This window comes from Aquarana catesbeiana, linkage group LG06, assembly GCF_042186555.1.
Source record: "Aquarana catesbeiana isolate 2022-GZ linkage group LG06, ASM4218655v1, whole genome shotgun sequence".
Lineage (NCBI taxonomy): Eukaryota > Metazoa > Chordata > Amphibia > Anura > Ranidae > Aquarana > Aquarana catesbeiana.
In genome coordinates this window covers 40,799,337-40,822,613 of record NC_133329.1, presented here as the reverse complement: position 1 = coordinate 40,822,613, position 23,277 = coordinate 40,799,337, and the positions used below count along the sequence as shown (strand labels likewise).

The window sequence follows — 23,277 nt, the reverse complement described above, 5'->3', positions numbered from 1 at the left end:
TCCCCCTGTCCATCCCTATGTCCCCCTGTCCATCCCACGGTCCCCCTGTCCATCCCTCTGTCCCCCTGTCCATCCCATGGTCCCCCTGTCCATCCCACGGTCCCCCTGTCCCTCCCTCTGTCCCCCTGTCCATCCCTCTGTCCCCCTGTCCATCCCTCTGTCCATCCCTTTGTCCCCCTGTCCATCCCTCTGTCCATCCCTCTGTCCATCTGTCCATCCCTCTGTCCCCCTGTCCATCCCACGGTCCCCCTGTTCCTCCCTCTGTCCCCCTGTCCATCTGTCCATCCCCCTGTCCATCCCTCTGTCCATCCCACTGTCCATCTGTCCCTCCCTCTGTCCCCCTGTCCCTCCCTCTGTCCCCTTGTCCATCCCACTGTACCCCTGTCCATCTGTCCATCCCACTGTCCCCCTGTCCATCCCACTGTCCCCCTGTCCCTCTGTTCATCCCTCTGTCCATCCCACTGTCCATCTGTCCATCCCCCTGTCCATCCCACGGTCCCCCTGTCCATCCCACGGTCCCCCTGTCCATCCCACGGTCCCCCTGTCCATCCCCCGTCCCTCTGTCCATCCCTCTGTCCATCCCTCTGTCCATCCCCCTGTCCATCCCACGGTCCCCCTGTCCATCCCCCTGTCCATCCCACGGTCCTCCGGTCCATCCCTCTGTCCATCCCTCTGTCCATCCCACGGTCCCCCTGTCCATCCCCCGGTCCATCCCCCGGTCCATTCCCCTGTCCATTCCCCTGTCCATCCCCCTGTCCATCCCTCTGTCCCCCTGTCCATCCCTCTGTCCCCTGTTACACTCACAGCACACTCCTGAATAGGAGGTGGCTACAGCGGCCATGGAATGCATGAATCTATCCATAGTACACAGAGGGGGGGGCGGCGCCCGAGCGCCCCTAATGGATGCACCGCCACTGGAGCCCAGGTTGGCAACCCGTGGACCACGATCTACCAGTCGATCGCATCCAGGTGACTGGTAGGTCCTGGGCTTGCCGACTTTCTGTCACTGATTGTGGATAAAGGCTGCAGCCGGACACAGAACAAGCGAAGCAGGGCTGGAGGTTGCAGATGGCCATGGGGACATCAAGCCTGCCTCCTGAGCCAATTTCTTGTCCATAGTTCAGGTGGAGTGATACCAATAGCACTCCGTCTCTCATTCTTGGTAGCGGAATCCACAACAGCTGGAAGTGCTGCAAGAAGTTATGGTCAGTGGGCATCATAGAGCACAGTAAAAGCTATGTGGGCACAATAGCATCTATATACTGTAGGCACAATAGAATAAAGATGCTATTGAGCCCATATAGATGCACAATACCAGCTATATGGGCACAACATGGCATGTGTACACCTTTGGCTACTGCCTCTGCAGCTAAAGGCGGTAGGGATTGGGGAAGGTAAAAGTGTGACTCGACCACCGGGTTTTACCAACCCCAATCTCATGTATAAAGAAGCCCTAAGGGTACCACAGCCAAATGCAGCTAAGGGCTGTTTTACAAGTGGAACAGGCACCACTGTTCCTCTAAAAAGTGATCTAAGATTGTTTGACAGGTTGTGAAAGGGCTGATTTAAAGCTATAACTGCTATGCATGCAATTGCAGTTTAAAAGTACAACCATTGTAGGTGTAAACCAGGCGGTAAAGAAGTAATATATCTCCTCCTCACCACCTGCCAAAGACCTCTGAAAAGCAAAATGCGCGTGAATCAGTTTTCAAAGGAGCTTGTTCCAAGTTTCTGTGCAAATCAGTGTGGTGCGATTTTGCAGCCTATTATTTGAATGGCTGCAAATCGCACCAGACTGCACAAAAAATAGTGCATGCACTACTTTTCAAAAATGCACTGTGCCAAATAACATGATGCTGCACTACCTTACCTTAACCTCTGGTGAGTTTTCACCCAGTGGGTGATGGTGCACGGAAGTAGCTGCTAATAGCTTGCAGAGGATTCAATATGCTTGTAGACAATTCTAATGAACTTTGTTGATGTGAAATTCTAATAGGGGTCACTTGTGTTGCACATTGCACTTTATGTGCATGCACAGATTACACTTTTATTGTTTTTAGCACATATTTAATATATATATTTATTGATACTTTTAATGCTTTTACTACTTTCTTTGAATTATTGTGGTGTATATTGAGGTGATTACCTTTAGGACATTTTGTAGTTTTTTTTGGGTATGGGACAACGTGCCCAACTGCATGGCCTGTTATCAATGTGTAACTGAGTTTTTAGATGGTTCTCTGGCTTCTTTGTGGCTGTTGAATTTTAATACCCAACTACTACCCACTGACTTGAGGTTATTGCTGGCCCTGATATATGCTGGGGGGTATAATTGTCGGCCTCAATTGAGCTCATTTTACTTCACAATCTCTTGAGTGTACCTCCAGGCTCTTTTTAGCCTATACAAAGAGGGAAACGTGGCACACTACAAGCTATAGATTGGGAAGAATCACTGACATTTGGCCACACTCAATTTAGCCACACACACACATTTTGCGGCGCGCTTCGCGCGCCAGGTCAGCCCCCTCTATTTTTGTTACAGCACCTGCACAGCACCCCCAAAAATTTTGGCCTGGAGCCACCCATGGTGGGAATTCCACCTGCCCCTAAACCGCCTGATTTGTGACATGCCCACCAGGTGGAACTCGACTTTGGAAATGCTGCAGCCATGCTCTGTTCACTGCTAGCCCCTGTCCTGCTCACCCCTCTCATCTGCCCTATAGACATATGCGCCGTCAATAAATTTGTTTCGTTTCGTTCTGTTTTGTATTAGAATTAATTTGTATTTCGTAATTCCTGTCCAAAATTCTATTTGGATTCGTACGAGATATGAATTTTCGCTAGGTTTGTTAACTTTTTGTAACAATTACGAATGTTCGTTATGATGAATTTATCATTATGAGGGGCCCCCACATCCCTGTGCTGTGCTGACTTCCTGGGTTTTTAACTTTTAGGTTTGTTAACTTTTCGTAACAATTACGAGTGTTCGTTATGACGAATTTATCATTATGAGGGGCTCCCACCATCCCTGTGCTGTGCTGACTTCCTGGGTTATTTAACTTCACCATAATGAATAATCGCAATAAACGAACATTCTCGTTTCCGTTGTAACGGAATTTGGATCTGAAATTCGTAAACGAAATTTCGTATTTCGTACAAAATTCGGAAGCATAGCAATTGGTATTTCGGATCCTCCCGAATGTACGAATTTACGGAAATTCGTACGAATTTTGTATTTGTACGAAACTTTGTACGAAACTTTGTACGAAACTAATCGCACATTTCTACTGCCCTACTGACCTCTGTACATTGCCCTACATACTATTGACCTCTGTATATTGCCCTACCCTCTATTGACCTCTGTAAACTGCCCTACCTACTACTGACCTCTGTATACTGTCCTACCAACTACTGACCTCTGTATACTGTCCTACCAACTACTGACTTCTGGGGGCTTTCTAGTTAACTAAAAAAAATTAAAATGCAGCGGTACCGTAGTGAACTTTGCTGTCTTTGATGCTGTCATGGTAGCTCTCCGCCTCTAAAAGGTTGCCTACCCCTGCCCTAGAGCATCCTGATGTTGATTTGGAACTCATGTGCTGGCTCTTCAGTGTCATTTTATCTGCTGATGGCAGAGAGAAGAATGGTCTACGTAGATCATAAAGTGTTGAGTTGAAGACAGATGACTACACATGCCCAGTGCAAGGGGGACGAAAACAGTGAGTGAAAGAAAGTAGTGCTGGGAACCCCCAACAAAAGAGAGTGAGAGGTCTTTGGATGGGGCCTTGTTTATACTAATTATCGCCATAGGTGGCCAGTGGGATGGTGCCTGGAAGTTGGGTGACTGATGTGCAGGAATGAGCAGAATGAGTTTGCAAAAGCTGATGGTAAAGCAAAATTGCCAATATGTATGAATAGTGCACAGTATCACTTCTCTTGTCCACTATGCTGGGTGAAGTCTCAGTATCTGTTCTTATTCAATATGTATGGATTCTGCACCATACCACTTCTCTTATCCTGTATCTTGTCCTGGATGTTAAGGGTAATCCTGGCTGCTTTTTTTTTACAAACAGAACAAAGCAGACAGGAAATGTAAGTACAGGCATACCCCACTTTTAAGTACGCAATGGTGTTTATTTACTAAAGCTGGAAAGTGCAAAATCAGGCTCACTTCTGCATAGAAACCAATGAGCTTCTAACCTCAGCTTGTTCAATTAAAGGAACACTAAAGGTAAATTTTTTATTTTTTTTTTTTAAATAACAAACATGTTATACTTACCTCCACTGTGCAGCTCGTTTTGCACAGAGTGGCCCCGAACCTGGTCTTCTGGGGTCCCTCGGCGGCTGTTTCAGCTCCTCCCCACAAGAACTAATCACCACCATGCGAGCTCCCTCACATGGTGGTGAGTTCTTGCGGGCGCGCTCCCGTGATACAGCCGGCGGCCATAGCCGCCGGCTGTATCACTCGGCCCCGCCCCCCGGCGCGCCAAGTCATTGGATGTGATTGACAGCAGCGCGAGCCAATGGCTGCTCTGCTTTCAATCCATCCACTCTAGCCAATCAGCGGTCAGGCTGATCAACGAAGAGGATGTCGGGGGCGAGCGCTGGACTTTCGAGGGCTCAGGTAAGTAAAACAGGGGGGCTGGGGGCGGCGGTATTGTCGGAAGTTTTTTCACCTTAATGCATAGAATGCATTAAGGTGAAAAAACTTTTACCTTTACAACCCCTTTAAGCTTTGGTAATAAAACCTGGAAGCTCGTTGGTATCTATGCAGAAGTGAGCCTGATTTTGCACTTTCCAGCTTTAGTAAATAAACCCCATTGTGTACTTAAAAGTGGGGTATGCCTGTAGTGACCTGCAATGTAAAAACACATTTTCTTCCTCTGTAAATGTCACATTTGCAGTAGTATATACAGGCGGTCCCCGGATTACAAACAAGATAGGGTCTATAGGTTTGTTCTTAAGTTGAATCTGTTTGTAAGTCAGAACAGGTAAATTTTTTTTAAGTGTAGCTCCAGCCAAAAAAACTATTTTTAAGCTTTTTGGATAGCATAGGGAAGGGTTATCATCACCCCTGTAATGTTTGTTTTGCTGTCTGTGCCCCTGTTCAGTAGATTTTACCTCACTTTCTGTCCCAATGACCATTGGATTTTGAAAATTTTGGATTGTTGTGGAAACAAGCCTTTGTGATAAAGCATCAGTGGAGGTACCTTTTTCCCATGATAACTCTTACAGGAGTGAATTTCCCTTCCTAGGGGTAGATTTCCTCTCACTTCCTGTTGTTTCCTTCCGTTTGTAAGTAGGAGTCGTTTGTAGGTTGGATGTTTGTAACTAGGGGACCGCCTGTACCCCAAGCATGTTGGATTTGTTCACCCTAAATTTTGTCCTTTAACCCCTAATAAAAGAGCTGTTTCCAACCAAATGGTACTTTTTAAAAGTTTGTTAGCATTGGTACAGGTCTCCCAGGGCAGTGTCTAGCTCCTAATGCCTTGTGTTTGATTTGGTGGGGGAGCCTCCATGTCATTTTTTACAAAAAAAAAAGTCCACAGGGAAATTTTATTCAGTAGCCAGCAATTTAAATTTTATATCTTTTTTTTTCCCCGTAAATATTCATTTTTCTGTAGTACATTCTCATAGGTGTGTGTGGGGGATGTGCTAGGTGTGCCTGGGCACACCCTAATCACTGCATGCGGTGCAGATTCCTCCTATTGCCTGCCCCCCCATCTTGCCTCCCCCCTGCAATGCTGCAGGCTTCCCTCCTCTCCTCTCTCCCTGGCTGTTGTGGGGGATGCTTCAAAATTGAAAATGGGGGAAGGGGCCAGTAAATATGTCAGTTACTGGCTCCTTCCTTTTCTAAATGAACACACTCACTCACTGTGTTCATTCATAAGTGAAGCATAGTAAACTGTGTTTACTATGCTTCCGTTTGTAAATGAACAGGAAGCCACTCAGGACACTTCCCATTTATTCACTGTTCAGTGCAGCTGAGGCTGCAGAGAAAGGCGTGTGTTTGAGATTTTGGTGCACACCCTAATGCAGTGATGGCAAACTTTGGCACCCCAGATGTTTTTGAACTATATTTCCCATGATGCTCAACTACACTGCAGAGTGAAGTCCAGATGGATGCGTTTCTTCTGACCGCAAAACACATTGGCTGTTTTTTAGTATAAACTTATAAATTAATTTGGACTTAATCCATTATGCAGCCATTTAGCATCTGAAAAAGATAGTGTATTTTTTTTGGACATCAACAATTTAAATAGCATACAGATTTATAAGAAAGCCTTTTTGAACAGACTGCAATTTCTGAGAGATTGAGTGGGCATTTAGCAAGTGGAAAAAAAAAGAAAATAGTGTTTTATTCAGACAATAGGAATAGGGTACAGATTTGCACCACAGCTGGAATGCCTTTTTGAACAGGCCACAATTTCTGAGCGATTGATCAGGCATTTGGCCTCTCAAAAAAGGAATATCAGTGTCTTTTTTGAACACTGAGGATGGAAACAGCATACAGGTTTGCACCACAATTAGAAAGCCTATATGGTGGGGCAGTAATTTATGAGAGCTTGAGCAAGCATTTAGCATCTGAAAAAAAAAAAAGTGTAATTCTTGGACACAGTATAGTTAGTATAGTATGCACCACAGCTGGAAGGCCTTTTCGAACTGACCACAATTTCCAAGAGACTGATCAGGTTTTTACCATCCATAAAAAAATAAATATTAATGTCTTTTTTGAACATGGAAATAAAGAGATTTATCAGGCATTTAGCCTCTAAAAACAAGAACTATTATGCCGCGTACACACGACCGGACTTTCCAGCAAACTAGGTCCGATGGAATTAGTCTGTCAGACAATCCGATCATGTGTGGGCTAGTTCGATTCTTTTGTTGGGGAAAAAATCCGACAGACCTAGAAATAGAACATGTTTCAAATCTGTCCGACGGGAATACCGTCAGACCTAGTTTGCCGGAAAGTCTGGTCGTGTGTACGTGGCATTAGTGTCTTTTTTTTGACACTGAGGATGGAAACAGCATACAGGTTTGCCCTACAGTTAGAAAAACATTTGTGAACAAACAGTTTAAAAGAGATTGATCAGGCGTTTATCTTCATGGATGGAGATATCATACAGGTTTACACCAAAGCGAAAAAGTCTGTTTGGACATGCCTGCAATTTCCGAGAGCTTGAACAGCCATTTAGCATCCAGAAAAAACCTCCTTGAAATCTAAAATTTGTCTCAACATGGAAAAAATGGGAAATTTTTTTCAGCACAGCCATTAAGCTTATATGGATAGCTTAATATTTATGATCAACTGAGCAGGCATTTAGCATTCATAAAAAAAGATCTTTTTTTTTTTTAAATCAATGATGGAAATAACATACGGTTTGCACCCCAGCTAGACACCTGTTTGGACAGGCCACAATTTCTGAGAGAGCATGTAAAAAAATTTTGTAGTTTTTTGACACTGACAATGGAATGAGCGTACAGATTTTCACCAAGAAACTAGAAGGCCTTGTTGAACAGGCTGCAATTTCTGAGTGGTTGGGCAAGCAGTTGGCACCCACAAAATAAATAAATAAATAAATACATATGTGTATCTTTTTTTTGGACACTGAGCATACAGGTTTGCACCACAGCTAGAAAGCCTGTTTGAACAGGCCACAATTTCTGAGAGCTTGAGTGGCCATTTTGCATTGAAAAAAAAAACATATTTTTTGGACACAACCAATGAAAATAGCATAAAAATTTGCACCACAGCTATGAAGCTTGTTTGAACAGGTTGCAATTTGTTTATAAAGTGGTTGTAAAGTCAGAAGGTTTCTTATCTCAACGCATTCTCTGCAGCAGCCCCCCTCAGCTCCCCTAATACTGAGCCCCATCTAGTTCCAGCGATGTTATAGGAGTGTCTCGGCTGCCCAGGACTCCCCTCCTCATTTGCTGAGACAGCAGTGAGGTGCCGCTTCTGCTGCTGTCAATCAAAGTCAGTAAGCCAATGAGGAGAGAGAGGGTGCCCCCATAGCAAGCTGCCTGCTGTGGGGCACTCATCAGGAGAGCGGGGCCAGGAGAACCGACGATGAACCCGAGAAGAGGAGGATCTGGGCAAGACCACCACACAGAGCAGGTAAGTATAACATGTTTGTTATTTTTAACTTAAAAAAAGGAGACTTTACAATCACTTTAACCACTTGCCGACCGTATACAGTACATATACGGCAGTAAGTCAGACCTGGCGATTGTTCCCATGGGAGACACAGTGGTGGTCTGCCGATGAACAACAAGGCAGATCGCAGTTCTGTTAGTAGGGGAGGTAGAGAGCCTGTGTTTCTGCTAAGCAGGGACATGGATCTTTGCCTTCTCATAGCAAAAACACACAGTGGCATCACTAACGTGGGGCCAGAGGGGGCCCTGACCCCCCCAACATTATGCTGTGCCTCCACATGTGCCCCCCCAATTAAAATGCCTTTTGTTGCAACAGCCCACATCTTGCTAATGCCGTTGTCAGAATAACATAGGCTCTCCTGATAAGGAGAGCGTCCTGTCACACCTGCGGGATATCCCCCCTCCCTTCACTCCCTCCCTCTCCATCCACGCTGACACTCTGCAATCTGAGAGAGAGAGCCGCCCAGGTGTTTAGAGCGCAGCGCAGGGAACACAGTGATAACAGCTTTCATTTCAATTGCTGTGTTGCTCGCTGTCAGATACAGCCCCTCCTCCTGGTCCCAGGACTTTGATAGACAGATCACCCATCCAATCCCAGTGACGGGTGATCTGTCAATCAAAGTTCCCCGCCCAGGGGAAATAGGCAGAGGGATTTGGGATAGTGCGCAGGTAACTTTCTCTTTTGTTTTTTTTGTATGTATTGGGGCATTGTTGCAGGAGTACAGGGCTTAATATTGTATATTTGCATGCATTTTATACCCATTGTCAGGATATATAAAGTGATATATATATATATATATATATATAAAATTGCGTTTTATAGTTGCCCCCCCCTACTTTTGTCCCTGTCCCCTCATGTGCCTCCCCTAGATATGAAAGCTGGAGACGTCACTGAACGCACATCCCCCACAGTTAGTGCATTCTATGCATTAAGGTGAAAAACCTTTTGTTGTGCAGCAGCCCCCCCAGAGCCCCTCTTTTACTTACTTGAGCCCGATCTTTCCAGCGACGAGAACGAGCCCAGCAGTTCCAGCCGCTGTCTCGGGTCCTCATTGGATAGATTGATAGCAGCGGGATCGAACACAGAAAAAATATATACATGTGCTCATGTGTGCTCTGTCAGCTTGATAGAGAGAGTGGGCAATTAGAAAGCTCTCTATAACAGGGAGTCCATGTATGACAGTTCAAATGCAGCACAAGGTGTATCGGTGGTCACAGGTAGACTGACTGTGGACAGCTGCCGCCTCATAACAAGGTAGAAGGGGCTCTGTAGACAGTAAACACAAAGGAGAGCAGCGCCATCTAAGTGCAGCAATGTTAAAATATTTTATTACAGGACAGACAATTTGGAATTCACAAGATCGTAGAGGTAACAGCGCATGTAGAAGGATTTAGATAGTTCATCCACTCCTGGGAGAAGGCGGTAGGCTCACAGATGGAGAGACAGATGATGATTCTGGCTGTGCTAGTGGCTCCCAGCGCTTCCTGGTTCTCAGAAAAGGCTCAGTGGCGGCTGTACACGTCACTTCCATTTACTTCCATTCGGAGCATGCATGCTCCTTCATCAGGCAAAATCATTTTGCCTGATGAAGGAGCATGTATGCTCCGAACGCGCACTCCTCCCCATTAACCGCCCCCTGAGCCCTTTCTGAACCAGAATCATCAGCTGTCTCTCCATCTGTGAGCCTACCGCCTTCTCCCAGGAGTGGATGAACTATCTAAATCCTTCTACATGCGCTGTTACCTCTACGATCTTGTGAATTCCAAATTGTCTGTCCTGTAATAAAATATTTTAACATTGCTGCACTTAGATGGCGCTGCTCTCCTTTGTGTTTACTTTCTACAGAGCCCCTTCTAGCTTGTTATGAGCCAGCAGCTGTCCACAGTCAGTCTACCTGTGACCACCGATAGACCTTGTGCTGCATTTGAACTGTCAATCAAATCCAGTAACACGGGGGGGCGGGGGCCAAGTCCTGCTGTCTGTGTCAATGGACGTAGCAGCAGGACTCGGGAACGCGCCTGCACGAGTGCCCCCATGGAAAGCGGCTCTCCGTGGGTTTTTTGTTTAAAAATATCAAAAATGTTTTTCCTGGCCCACCTCTTGTCAGCGCACACCTCCTCTGGAGCCCACAGGACCACCACTTCCTAGCTAAATAAACAGAAGTGTTCTTCTTCTTCTTCTCCGCTTCTTCCTCCAGTCTTCCTCCATCTTCTCCCGCATCTTCATCCTCCGGTCTTCTCCTTCTCTCCCTGCTTCTTCTTCCACTCTTCTTCTGTCTTCTTTGTCCGGTGTTCTTCTTCCTCTGCGCAGCTCCCGCCGATGACCCTCCTCCGATGCTGCGTCCCGCTGATCTGTCAGTGCCGATGCCACTTCTTAAATAACGATGGGGGTGTGGCAATCGGATTACGCCACCCAGAGGCCACGCCCCCTTGTGACGTCATAGACCCACCATGCCCCGGGTGGTGATGTCACAAGGGGGCGTGGTCTCCGGAAGACCAGAGGAAGAAGCGGAGAAGAAGATTTTTAATAAAAGACTTGTCAAAAACTGTCTACTGTATTTTTTAACACTACACTACTTTTTTTTTTAGTGAATGGGTAGGGGTACAATGAACCCCATACTCATTCACATGGGGGGGCTGGGATATGGGGGCCCCCTTATTAAAGGGGGCTTCTAGATTCCGATAAGCCCCCGCCCGCAAACCCCGATAACCGCCGGGCAAGGGTTGTCGGGAAGAGGCCCTTGTCGCATCAACATAGGGGCAAAGCACCCATCCCCCCATGTTGAGGGCATGCGGCCTGGTATGGTTCAGAAGGGGGGGAGGCACTCGCTCATCCCCTCCCTTTCCTGACCTGCCGGGCTGCATGCTCAGATAAGGGTCTGGTATGGATTTTGGGGGGACCCCCACGCCATTAAAAAAAAAAAAAATTGGCATGGGGGGGGTCCCCTCCAAATCCATAGAAGAACCAAGGGCCTGGTATGGACCTGGGGGAACCCCACGCCGTTTTTTTCACGATTTTTTTTTTTTTACATTGAGCGCAAAGCCAGCTGACAGCTGATGACTCATCGGTTGTTAAGGACGCGGCTTCCCGGCCCCCTCCTTAGCAACCAGTTATATACAGTGTAAAAAAAAGAAAGAAAAAAACGCAAAAAGCAAATCGCGGCAAAATCGAGGTAAAAACACGGTACTTGAGTTTTGGATGCGGGCCCATTGAATTCTATTACATGCAAAATGCTGCATTTTGCGGGAAAAAAAGTCCCTGACCCTTTCCAAAAACGCAGAGGCACAAAAATGCATTGTTGTGAACATGTTCCATAGGAACCCATGTTAAAAAATTTCCCTGCATTTCTGCAAAATGCATCAAAAAATGCATTAGTGTGAATCGAGCCTAAAAGAATCTCAAGCGGTACTTTGGATCCTCCATTGGTGACATCAGAAACACAAGATCACTGCCTTCCCCTGTCACAGAATGGCAATCTGCCTTTATATTCGTTTTTGTTTTTCATTTTTCTAGTAATAGCATTTTTGTCATATATACAAGTGCATTATTTTGCTATTTGGACATACAGTATAGTGTATAGTGTGGGTGTGTGTTTATCATTTGAGCTATGATTAAGCACCGAAGATGGTGTGAAACGCATTAGCTGTTGCTCTATATCCCTCTTCTATGCGCTGTGGATTGTCTTTGTGACATACGGATTAATAAAGGTGATTTTATGGAAGTGTAGCCATCCAGACTTTCTTCACATTGAAACTTCTGCAGTGTACAGGGCCAGCACTCCTCAGTGTGCAGTGGTGGTGGAATTAGTAGAGACTTATCTTGAGCGCTGTTTTACCTATAATGCCTCCTCACTGCCTGTCAAATGCTTGTTGAAGAGCGATCCAAATGGGGATCGCTCTTCAGAGAATACTACTATTGTGAACAAGCCCTAAGACCACACTATGTGAAAGAGTGTGTATCCCAAATTTCAGAGCTGGGAGCAGCATTCTCAAAGTTTGTTATTAGTCTGTATGTATGGACTTTGCAAAGTACCTCTTCCTTTTTTTTTTTTTTTCATGCTGATTGTAATTCTCTTATGTTTTATTTCATTTACATAGCGGACGTGAGATCCTGTTCAGCTGCGGGGACTGTGACTGCAAATATGTGGACAACAAATAGGTGAGATTACCATTGACCTGATCACACACGATGTATGGGGTCTATTTTCTGTGCACACTCCATGCAGGATAGGGAGAAGTAGATAACATTGTTGAACAGTAATTCTCAGCCAGAACCCGATTTGGAAAATCTAGAGCTCAAGGCTACAAAGACTTAACAGGAAATTATCAGATGAAGGTTTGGCAGTAACTTTACAAGCCTGCATGAATACATTTCTGATAAGTCATATTATATTCAGCAATAATATGTTTCAGAAACACCACCTTTTCTTAAAAAGCCATCCGTGAACTCCAGTCAGTGACTTTTCCTAGGATAAGTTGATGTCATCAGTGTGCTGCAGGCAGGAGGAAGCATTTCCTCAATCTTCTCTCCTTCAGTAATCAGAATGTAATATTGTAAGTCACAAGGTGAGAGGTAAAGCAATAGTGGCTGATCTGTGTCTAACCTTTGTGAACACAGCAAAGAACTGCACTGGCAACAGGACTGGGCCAGTTTAGCTGAATAATTAGATATGTAGAGTATGTTTGTAATTGATGGTACACTTATTGGTTTTGTAATGCAAGTATACTACAGTGTTTATAATGATAATCTCAAAAATGTTGTATGATGGACCGCCTGGCACCCCGACCAGTAGCTAATACCAACCTGTTACCTCAAGCAGTGGCAGCTGGTGGTTTTTTGTTTAGGGGGGCAGCAAACAACCACCCCCGTGGCACCTCAAACCCCCCCACCCCCTCACTGTCTGCTGGTCCACCGGCACTTACCCCATTTAGGCGGTGAGCACATCGGGCAGCGGCGGGGATCAGGCAGCGGCGGGCTCATCAGGGATCGGGCAGTGGTGGGCACATCCGGCAGTGGCGGGAACATCAGGGATCGGACATCGGTGGGCACATCGGGCAGTGGTGAGGATCAGGCAGCGGCAGGAACATCAGAGATCGGGCAGCGGCGGGAACATCAGGGATCGGACATCAGTGGGCACATCGGGCAGTGGCGCGGATCAGGGCATCGGCGAACATCAGGCAGCGGCTCCTGTGCCTTCTCCTCCTCGCTTCCGCCGTGCATTTCCTCCCCTCCTCCTAGGCGTCCAATAGGATCGCCTGTCCTTTCAGCCAATCGAGTGACTGGTATCAGACCCGCTTCCCGATTGGCCAGGAGTAGGATCAGTGTTGCAACAGCAAATATTCATTCGCTGTTGCAACACACCTGGGTGGGCTCCAGATGCAATGCTTTGCATCCCGAGCCCACCCTATTTTAAAGCCTATTAGGGCCTCTGGCTCTAATCAGGTTCTTCAAAAAACACCCGTCCCCCACCCACCCCCGCCATAGGAATTCATGTGCCCGGTGTCCTGAAAGGGGCCAGGCGCATGGATAGGGAGGACGGCGGCGGTGGATAGGGGAGGCGGTGCCCGTGCGCCCACAATGCACAGAGCGCTCCTGACCCCAAGCATCCTACGCAGACAAGATATTGAGGTAGAACCAAAAGGAATGATTTTTTGAACAGAAATACAGGTTTTTATACACTTCATAAATAGGGGAAGTCATCACATGAACAATGAAAACAAATATTACACATTGGGGTAAATATCCCACAGAGGTTAGGTAATAAGGTAAAGTTGACACAAGACTAATCACATCTTAGGAATCTCCAGGAGAATTAGCAAACAGACAGAAACAATAGGTGACTCAATTAACAAGGGGTATGTACACCTACCGTGTTTCCCTGAAAATAAGCCCTACCCCAAAAATAAGACCTAGCATGATTTTCAGGGATGGCTGCAATATAAGCCATACCCTGAAAATAAGTCCTAGTTAAAGTCCTTTAAAAACATGTAATCTGTTCTGTAAAAAGATTATATAATGTGCAGTGTGTCTCCTTGTGTAACTTTATTGTGATAAATACCTTATTGACATCACCGCTGGGCGCTCACGTGACCCGCTGTAGACCCGCCGGAGATCTTTTCCTCTCCTCCCAGCTGACGTCAGAGGCCCCTCCCTCAGCAGTGCTCGGAGTGGGGCTGAAGTCAGTGGGGATCTCGGTATCGATGTGAGGAAAGGAGGGAGCTGGTGGAAAAGGGGTGCTGTGATTGGCCCTGTACCCTGATCCGCGATGCGCTGTGTCCAATGAACACAGTGATCATGGACACTTCCCGATGTGCACCCCAGGAAGCGCGCAGAAAGCACAATCACGGGAGTGGTTCACAAATTATTGTGATCGTTGTGGCGGCAGCAGTAGCAGCATTGCATCCTGAGCACAGGAGTCAGCTGAGTGTAGAAGGAGATGAGCCGCAGGAATCCATAGACAGAACCGCTGAGCGTACAGGATACAAACCAGCCGAGCCTCCCCATCACTGCACTGCCAGCCTTTCTCTGCACACTCGCCTTTTTTTTTTTTAAAGGATTTCTTGGCCAAATGGATCTTTTGTATGACTAAGTGGATCTGAGTAGGAGACGGTAACAAAAAGTGCCTAGAAGTAGAGGAGAAGTAGCCGATCGCTTTCTAGGAATATTGGACACCCAGGCCCATTGGATATACAGGACACCTTGCAGGACCAGTGACAACCCAAACAGGAAGGAGATCGCGGATCCGTAGAGGGGGACACCGATCGAATCCTATCAGTGGATTTATTTTCACTTGCCCATTACCCCTGCAGGGGTTGGGTCTTCCGGACCAGTGACAACCCAAACAGGAAGGAGATTGCGGATCCGTAGAGGGGGACACCGATCGAATCCTATCAGTGGATTTATTTTCACTTGCCCATTACCCCTGCAGGGGTTGGGTCTTCCGGTGAGTGGGGACACAAGTGGGGGCTCCAGAAGAAAAGTTTACACAACGATCACAATAATTTTCATGGGATCTTTTTGGATTGCCAAGACAATTTTCACCGTTTTTCTTTTCTTCTTTATGTAGAACTTTAATTTTGCTTGGACACTTACACCATTTGGACTTGATTTTTGAAAATTTTGGTGCACATTGATTATTTATTACACCATTGATGCTATTTGTGCATTTTTTAGACATTTTTGTGCGTTTCTCTTGCAATTTTGTTTACTCACGCCAATATTACGCACATTTATATATTGGTGATATTTTACTTTTTTGAGTGCATGTATTTCTTTTATGATTATTTACAACGCATTTGCACTTTTGTTTTTTATACTATGTGACGTTTTATATTTATGGTATACACATGACATGCTTCATTTAACATCTGTTCATAGTTTTTCTCACATATTGTCACCACACATTCCTTATTAATATACACTTTTGAACAGCGCCACATTCCCCACTAGAGTTTTTTAATTTTTTGGATTTCACCTCTGTGTTTTTCCATTTTCTGGGGGGGCTGCAGTTCTCTTTTAAATATTGTCCTAAGCGCGGAATATTTTAGTTTATATTCCTGTGGGGACACACTGCAGTGGGGAGGAGCTGGGAGCTCTGGCAGGAGCTCAGAGAAGAGGACGATCAGGGCCGCCCTGTGCACAACCATTACACAGAGCAGGTAAGTATAACATTTTTCTTAATGAAAAAAAAAATTCCTTTAGTATGACTTTAAGATAATGATTGTTACACACAGCCTGTGCAATCCCCTGATCACTCCCCAAGAAAGTTTCGTCCAGTAAGCAAAGTTTTCCTGCCCTTGTCCTGTCCTTGCCATGTCCTTGTCCTGTGGGTTAGTTGCACAAAATTTCAGCCAAGAAAAATTGACCAATTTCACAAACCTCTAATTGATACCTGTATGGCCAGGAGCTGTATAAATGTTTAAATAGTTTGTGTTTTTTGGGGTCTGTTTGGGTTTTAATATTTTCCGATGTTTTTTAATGGTAATCTTTCACCAGTATTTATTAATCATTTTCTTGTATCTAGCCTGAAGAGGAACTTGATCAAAAATCCATGCGCTCTAGGTGAGATTGTTATTCCTATTTGCCTATTTTATAATGTAGGCAGTGTTTTCATTAGATTTTAATTGATGTGTATTAGGTCTTTAACTCCTATATTGTGTTATTGCTTGGGGGGTCTATACCTCAATCCGGAAAATATGACATCATTGCCTCTAGGTGGAGCTGATGATCACAGGAAATAAACATAGCAAATTACCATGATTATATATGACACTGGTGTGCAAGGAAATTTGCATTTCAGTTTTTTTCCTAATTCTATTGGGCTCTGTTCATACAGTGCAATTTCAGATGCAACTTGAGTTGCACAGAATTGCATGACAATGACAATCACATAGTTTTCAATGGTGCCCGTTCGCCCCAATGCAACTCAGCATGGCGTACTTTGGAAGAAGTTCCTGTACTACATTGGTGCAATTCCAGCACCATTTTGGCCCTAAAGAATATGCAAACATCCAAGTTGCACAACATAATCACACTAAAAATCGTTGGATTGCAGCAGTGTGAATGTAGCCGTAAAGTGTTGCTAAACCCAGGACCCTGCATTTACTATATCTGGTCTCCCACAGTACACAGAACATGAAAATTTAATTATTTTAGTAAATATGAACTGCTAAATACCTTTTCTTATTAGCAGTACATAGCAGTCTTGTGACGTCTATCAGTATCTGGTTAAAGCTTGTAGGAGGAGTTTTCAATCTCCACCGATTGCAGAATCAGCCTGCAGGACCCCTAACCCTCTGTCTGAAGAGTGTGCTGATTGGCCCTGTGCTGATCACATGCACCCTCCCAAGAAAAAAAAACTCTCTAGCAATACACACCAAACTGAGCATGTGCAGAGTGCCCCCAAGGCTCTGTACTATCAGGAGATGGCTTAGAGACAGTGGAAGAAGGGGAGGATCAGAAGGGGGGGCAGGATCAAACAGCCTTTTTACACAATGCAGAGGATTAACCCCTTAGATTCCACAGGGAGTATAAAAAGCATGCTGTACTGCATATACAGGCTGATTTTAATGTTGTGGGTTCAGTAACACTTTAACCACTTCAGCCCCGGAAGGATTTACCCCCTTCCTGATCAGAGCACTTTTTACAATTTGGCACTGCGTCACTTTAACTGCTAATTGCGCGGTCATGCAGTGCTGTACCCAAACGAAATTTGCGTCCTTTTCGTCCCACAAATAGAGCTTTCTTTTGATGGTATTTGATCACCTCTGCCATTTTTATTTTTTGCGCTATAAACGGAAAAAGACTGAAAATTTTGAAAAAAAATTGATATTTTCTAATTTTTGTTATAAAAAAAATCCAATAAACTCAATTTTAGTCATACATTTAGGCCAAAATGTATTCAGCCATATGTCTTTGATAAAAAAAATGTCAATAAGCGTATATTTATTGGTTTGCGCAAAAGTTATAGCGTCTACAAGCTAGGGTACATTTTCTGGAATTTATGACTGCCTATGTCATTTCTTGAGGTGCTAAAATGGCAGGGCAGTACAACCCCCCCCCCCCCCCCAAATGACCCCATTTTGGAAAGTAGACACCCCAAGGAAATTGCTGAGAGGCATGTTGAACCCATTGAATATTTTTTTTTGTCCCAAGTGATTGAATAATGACAAAAAAAAAAAAAAAAGTTGTCACTAAATGATATATTGCTCACACAGGCCATGGGTCTATGTGGAATTGCACCCCAAAATACATTCAGCTGCTTCTCCTGAGTACAGGGATACCACATGTGTGGGACTTTTTGGGAGCCTAGCCGTGTACGGGGCCCCGAAAACCAATCGCTGCCTTCAGGATTTCTTAGGGCGTAAATTTTTTATTTCACTCCTCACTACCTATCACAGTTTTGAAGGCCATAAAATGCCAAGATGGCACAAAACCCCCCCAAATGACCCCATTTTGGAAAGTAGACACCCCAAGCTATTTGCTGAGAGGCATGTTGAGTCCATGGAATATTTTATTTTTTGACACAAGTTGCGGGAATGTGACAATTTTTTTTTTTTTTTTTTGCACAAAGTTGTCACTAAATGATATATTGCTCACACAGGCCATGGGCATATGTGGAATTGCACCCCAAAATACATTTAGCTGCTTCTCCTGAGTACGGGGATACCACATGTGTGGGACTTTTTGGGAGCCTAGCTGCGTACGGGCCCCGAAAACCAAGCACCGCCTTCAGGATTTCTAAGGGCGTAAATTTTTGATTTCACTCCTCGCTACCTATCACAGTTTTGAAGGCCATAAAATGCCAAGATGGCACAAACCCCCCCAAATGACCCCATTTTGGAAAGTAGACACCCCAAGCTATTTGCTGAGAGGCATGTTGAGTCCATGGAATATTTTAGATTTTGACACAAGTTGCGGGAAAGTGACAAATTTTTTTTTTTTTTTTTGCACAAAGTTGTCACTAAATGATATATTGCTCAAACATGCCATGGGCATATGTGAAATTACACCCCAAAATACATTCTGCTGCTTCTCCTGAGTATGGGGATACCACATGTTTAGGACTTTTTGGGAGTCTAGCCGCGTACAGGGCCCCGAAAACCAAGCACCGCCTTCAGGATTTCTAAGGGCGTAAATTTTTGATTTCACTCCTCACTACCTATCACAGTTTTGAAGGCCATAAAATGCCAAGATGGCACAAACCCCCCCAAATGACCCCATTTTGGAAAGTAGACACCCCAAGCTATTTGCTGAGAGGCATGTTGAGTCCATGGAATATTTTATATTTTGACACAAGTTTCGGGAAAGTGACAATTTTTTTTTTGAAAGTGTGAAAGTGTGTCCTAGTCTGTGCAATGCTGTACCCTACGCTAAAACTCAACTAGTGTATGGTAGCGTTCAAAACATTCACCAATGCATAGACCAGGATTGTCAGGACAGGAGGGACAATAAGACCGGGTGTCACGCCTAAATCCACGCTTGCTACAGACACGACATCTTTTTTGGGGTGCTCGTTGGGTAGGGGTAATTGAGAGGACATAAGGAAAATGCCTCTCATGAAGCCGGCTTACTGCATTTGGTTGGGTAAGGTGAGGTGGAGCACCATCTGGAAACAGAAGGGCTCAGACGATCTCTTCCTGGAATTTAAGGAAGGATCCAGTCCGTCCTGAAGCTCTGTATAGCACATAAGCGTTCAGCAAAGCCAATTGAAATAAATAAACAGACACTTTTTTGTACTAGCGTCTGGCCTTACGGGCAACTAGGTAAGGCGCCAGCAACTGGTCGTTGAGGTCCACCCCATCCTATATTTTGGTTATATTCATGGACACAGAGGGGTTTCTCCACAACACCAGTCGCCGTTGTAATTTGGGCCGTCGTGTCTGCATGAAGGGAGGTGAGAACGAAAACATTCTCCTTATCCCTCCGCTTCATAGCGAGCAAATTATTACACTGCAAGTAGGCTCTCTCCCCCAGCCTAAGACGGGAATCTACAAGCCGCTGGGGAAAGCCCCGGCGATTAGGTCGCACGGTGCCACATGCTCCAATCTGATGATCAAAAAGATGACTAAAAAGTGGCACGCTCGTGTAATAATTGTCCACGTACAAGTGGTACCCCTTTCCGAATAAGGGTGACACCAAGTCCCACGCTATCTTGCCAGCGCTTGCTATGTAGTCAGGACAGTTGTTGGCTCTACGTGACTATCTTTGCCCTTGTAAACCATAAAACTACATGTATAGCCTGTGGCCCTGTCACAGAGCTTATACATCTTGACCCCGTATCTGGCACGCTTGCTGTGAAGGTACCGTTTGAATGACAAGCGGCCAGAAAATTTAATCAGGGACTCATCAACGCAGACAACTTGATGGGGAGTAAACAGGTCTGCAAAACGCTGGTTGAAGTGGTTTACGAGGGGCCGAATTTTGTAGAGCCAATCGTATCCAGGGTCTCCACGAGGACGACAGAATTCATTGTCATTGAAGTGCATGAACCGCAAAATCTGCTCGTATCGTGCCCTGGCCATGGAAGCAGAGAACACGGGCATATGGTAAATTGGGTCAGTGGACCAATATGACCGCAACTCACTCTTTTTATTTATGCCCATGTTGAGGGAAAGGCCCAGAAAGATCCTAAATTCGGAGACCGTAAATGGTCTCCAATCTCTGGCAAGGGAGGACTGGGGATTAGCGGCGATGTGTTGACCAGCGTATAAATTGCTTTGGTCCACAATAGATCTATAGAGATCTTCAGTGAAAAACAGCGAATAAAAATCCAGTGGCGTAAAATCAACTGTTTCCACCTGAATTCCGGGTTGGCCAGTGAATGGGGGAAGTACGGGTGCTGCAGAAGTGGTGGGTTCCCAATTCGGATTGGCGAATGCAGCAGGAAGGGCACTATGGGCACGACGGGCCTGTGTTCGTCTTCTTGGTGGCAGCGGGACACTACTTGTGCTTGCCACCTCGCCAGCTTGAACTGCACTTATGGGACTCGCCACGTCACCACGTGATACTGTAGTGCTGGATGTACGGCCAGGGTGTACTAGGCCGCTGGTGCTTGCCAGTTCACCGGAAGGAATAGCGGCGCTAGTACTTCTCTGCTCCATACGAGAGCCCTGCGGTTCTTGCACTTCAAGGACAGAAGAAGAAGATTGGGGTCTTGTACACCTGACCTTGGCAGGGACCACAACTCCGTTGTCAAAGCTATCTGTCATGGAGCCGCTGTCCTCTACAGGATCGTATTCTGAGCCTGAATCTGACAGATGAGTGACTTCCTCTTCACTTTCTGTCATGCTCAGAAACGTGTAGGCCTCTTCACTAGTGTACCTTCGATTTGCCATTTTGGGCTCTAAATTTAGGGGTACACTAGTGAGACTCACAGGCAAAAAAGCTTGGCCCGTTTTGCCTCGGCATTTCTGTCATAGCGTTCTGCCCCGGCATTTCTGTCTCAGTGTACAGTCTCGGCATTTCTGTCATAGCGTTTCTGCCCCAGGGTTTCTGTCATAACTTTTCTGCCCCAGGATTTCTGTCATAGCGTTTCTGCCCCAGGATTTCTGTCATAGCGTCTCTGCCCCAGGATTTCTGTCATAGCGTCTCTGCCCCAGGATTTCTGTCATAGCGTCTCTGCCCCAGGATTTCTGTCATAGCGTCTCTGCCCCAGGATTTCTGTCATAGCGTCTCTGCCCCAGAATTTCAGTCAATGCGTTTTGTTTTTTTTCGGTCATGGCGTTTTCTGTCATAGTGTTCTGCCCCAGTATTTCTGGCTCGGCGTTCAGTCTCAACTTTTCTGTCTCAGCATTCAGTCTCAGCATTTCTGTCATAGTGTTTCTGCCCCATGATTCTGTCTTTGCATTTCTGCCTCAGCATTTCAGTCTCAGCGTTTCTGTCATTGCGTTTCTGCCCAGGATTTCTGTCAATGGCATTTCTGCCTCAGCATTTCTGCCCCAGGATTTCTGTCATTGCATTTCCGCCTCAGCGTTCTGTCATAGCGTTTCTGCCCCAGGATTTCTGTCATGGCATTTCTGCCCCAGGATTTTCTGTCATTGCATTTCTGCCTCAGCGTTTCAGTCTCAGCGTTTCTGTCATTGCATTTCTGCCCCAACTTTCTGTCATTACGTTTCTGCCTCAGCATTCAGTTTCAGCGTTTCTGTCATAGCATTTTCTGTCATAGTGTTGCTGTCCTTGCGTTTCTGCCCCAAGATTTCTGTCATAGCGTTTCTGCCTCAGCGTTCAGTCTCAGCATTTCTGTCATAGCCTTTCAGCCTCAGCATTCAGTCTCAGCATTTCTGTCTTAGTGTTTCAGCCTCAGCATTTATCAGAGGGGCATTGTTGTTCAGTCACAGCATATACTCCGGTAGCGGTTTTCATCTTCGTTGTTTGTCACGTCTCACCGTTTTTTGTTCATGTTTGTACCTGGGTCAGTTAGCTAGGGCTCACATGTCAGGATCTGTCACGTCTACAGATCCATACAGGCTGAGGTTTCATTTGTTAATGATTGTTGACCACAATCTTCTCGCCCATATACCATACATCATACGATGCACGTTCATTCACCACACCTGTATGACTACCCACCACGGTCTGTGGGTACACCAGCCCTGAGTTTTCAGTTAATTACCTGTTTCTGCGCGGCAGGTTACTTGGGCTCACTCACTACTTACACAAGGGTGGGGAGGGGGTCCGTCATCAGGTTCATTTACACGTAGTGGTCTTGTCAATTCTGCTCATATTCCCATACTTAGGTAGGCACAGAGGGGTGTTGTTGTTCTCATGTCTGGTTGTCTGTCATTTCTCTTGTTTGTGTTCTCAGGTTGGGCTGTTTTGGCATCCATACCGTTATCAACCATGATTGTACTCACTTTCATCAGTCCTGCCCATTGTTGGGGCTAATTTATTAGTGCAGATGTAATTTCACCACTGGGCTCACCCTTGGGTCGGAAGCAGTCGTCAATCTTCTTTCAGTTGATGTCCTGTTGCTTAGAGGCCCTGGTCACCGCCAGGGATTCACAGTCTCTCTGAGGGTGTGTGCTGTGCCACCCTTGACGGTCCTTAAGTAGTAGGTTGGGCAAACGATGTCATGATTCTGGATTCCACTCTCGGCTCTGATCTCGTCTAGGATGTTGCCTGGAGAACTGCTCAGGGACGTCAGTCCAGTCATCTTTTCCGATCCCCAGCCTGTTTCAGGTAGGGGAGCTTCAGTCACTTTGGGTATGTCTATATCATGCCATGGGACTTATTTCCCCGGGGTGGAGTCTGGCCCTCCTGCCTCGGTTCAGGATTCAGACTCTGTTGTCAGGTCACAGGCTGAAGCACGACCCGATCGAATCAGGTGGGACCAGTGTTCTGTGTCTGGCATGGCTTCTCCATGTTGACAATGCTTATTGCCATAGTGCATGGGCCTCATCCGCCTACTCCATTGCATCCTTCAGGTATTCAGCATTTTGAACTCCTGCCAGTTGTCCTTTTGCACTCACCCTCGCACTTCCTCATACCAAGTATGGGTAGGCCAGGGGTTGGGGCTTTTCACTGAGCACTTCACTGGTGTTCATTTGAAGTTTCCATCTTCTCGGCTATCAGTTTGCAGGGGCTCCTCGGGCCAGCCATTGCTCCCTTTCCCCCAC

At 45.8% G+C, this 23,277-nt stretch overlaps 1 protein-coding gene across 1 annotated transcript in view; it reads left to right on the top strand.

Annotated features, from left to right (window-relative positions):
- The window catches only part of LOC141148351 (F-box only protein 6-like), a 50,216-nt gene that overhangs the window by 12,930 nt on the left and 14,009 nt on the right, over positions 1 to 23,277 (top strand). The window contains exons 3-4 of the mRNA XM_073635742.1: positions 12,259 to 12,319; positions 16,185 to 16,222. Coding sequence (XP_073491843.1) covers positions 12,303 to 12,319; positions 16,185 to 16,222 — 55 coding nt within the window. The 5' untranslated portion in view covers positions 12,259 to 12,302. The remainder of the gene's footprint in view (positions 1 to 12,258; positions 12,320 to 16,184; positions 16,223 to 23,277) is intronic.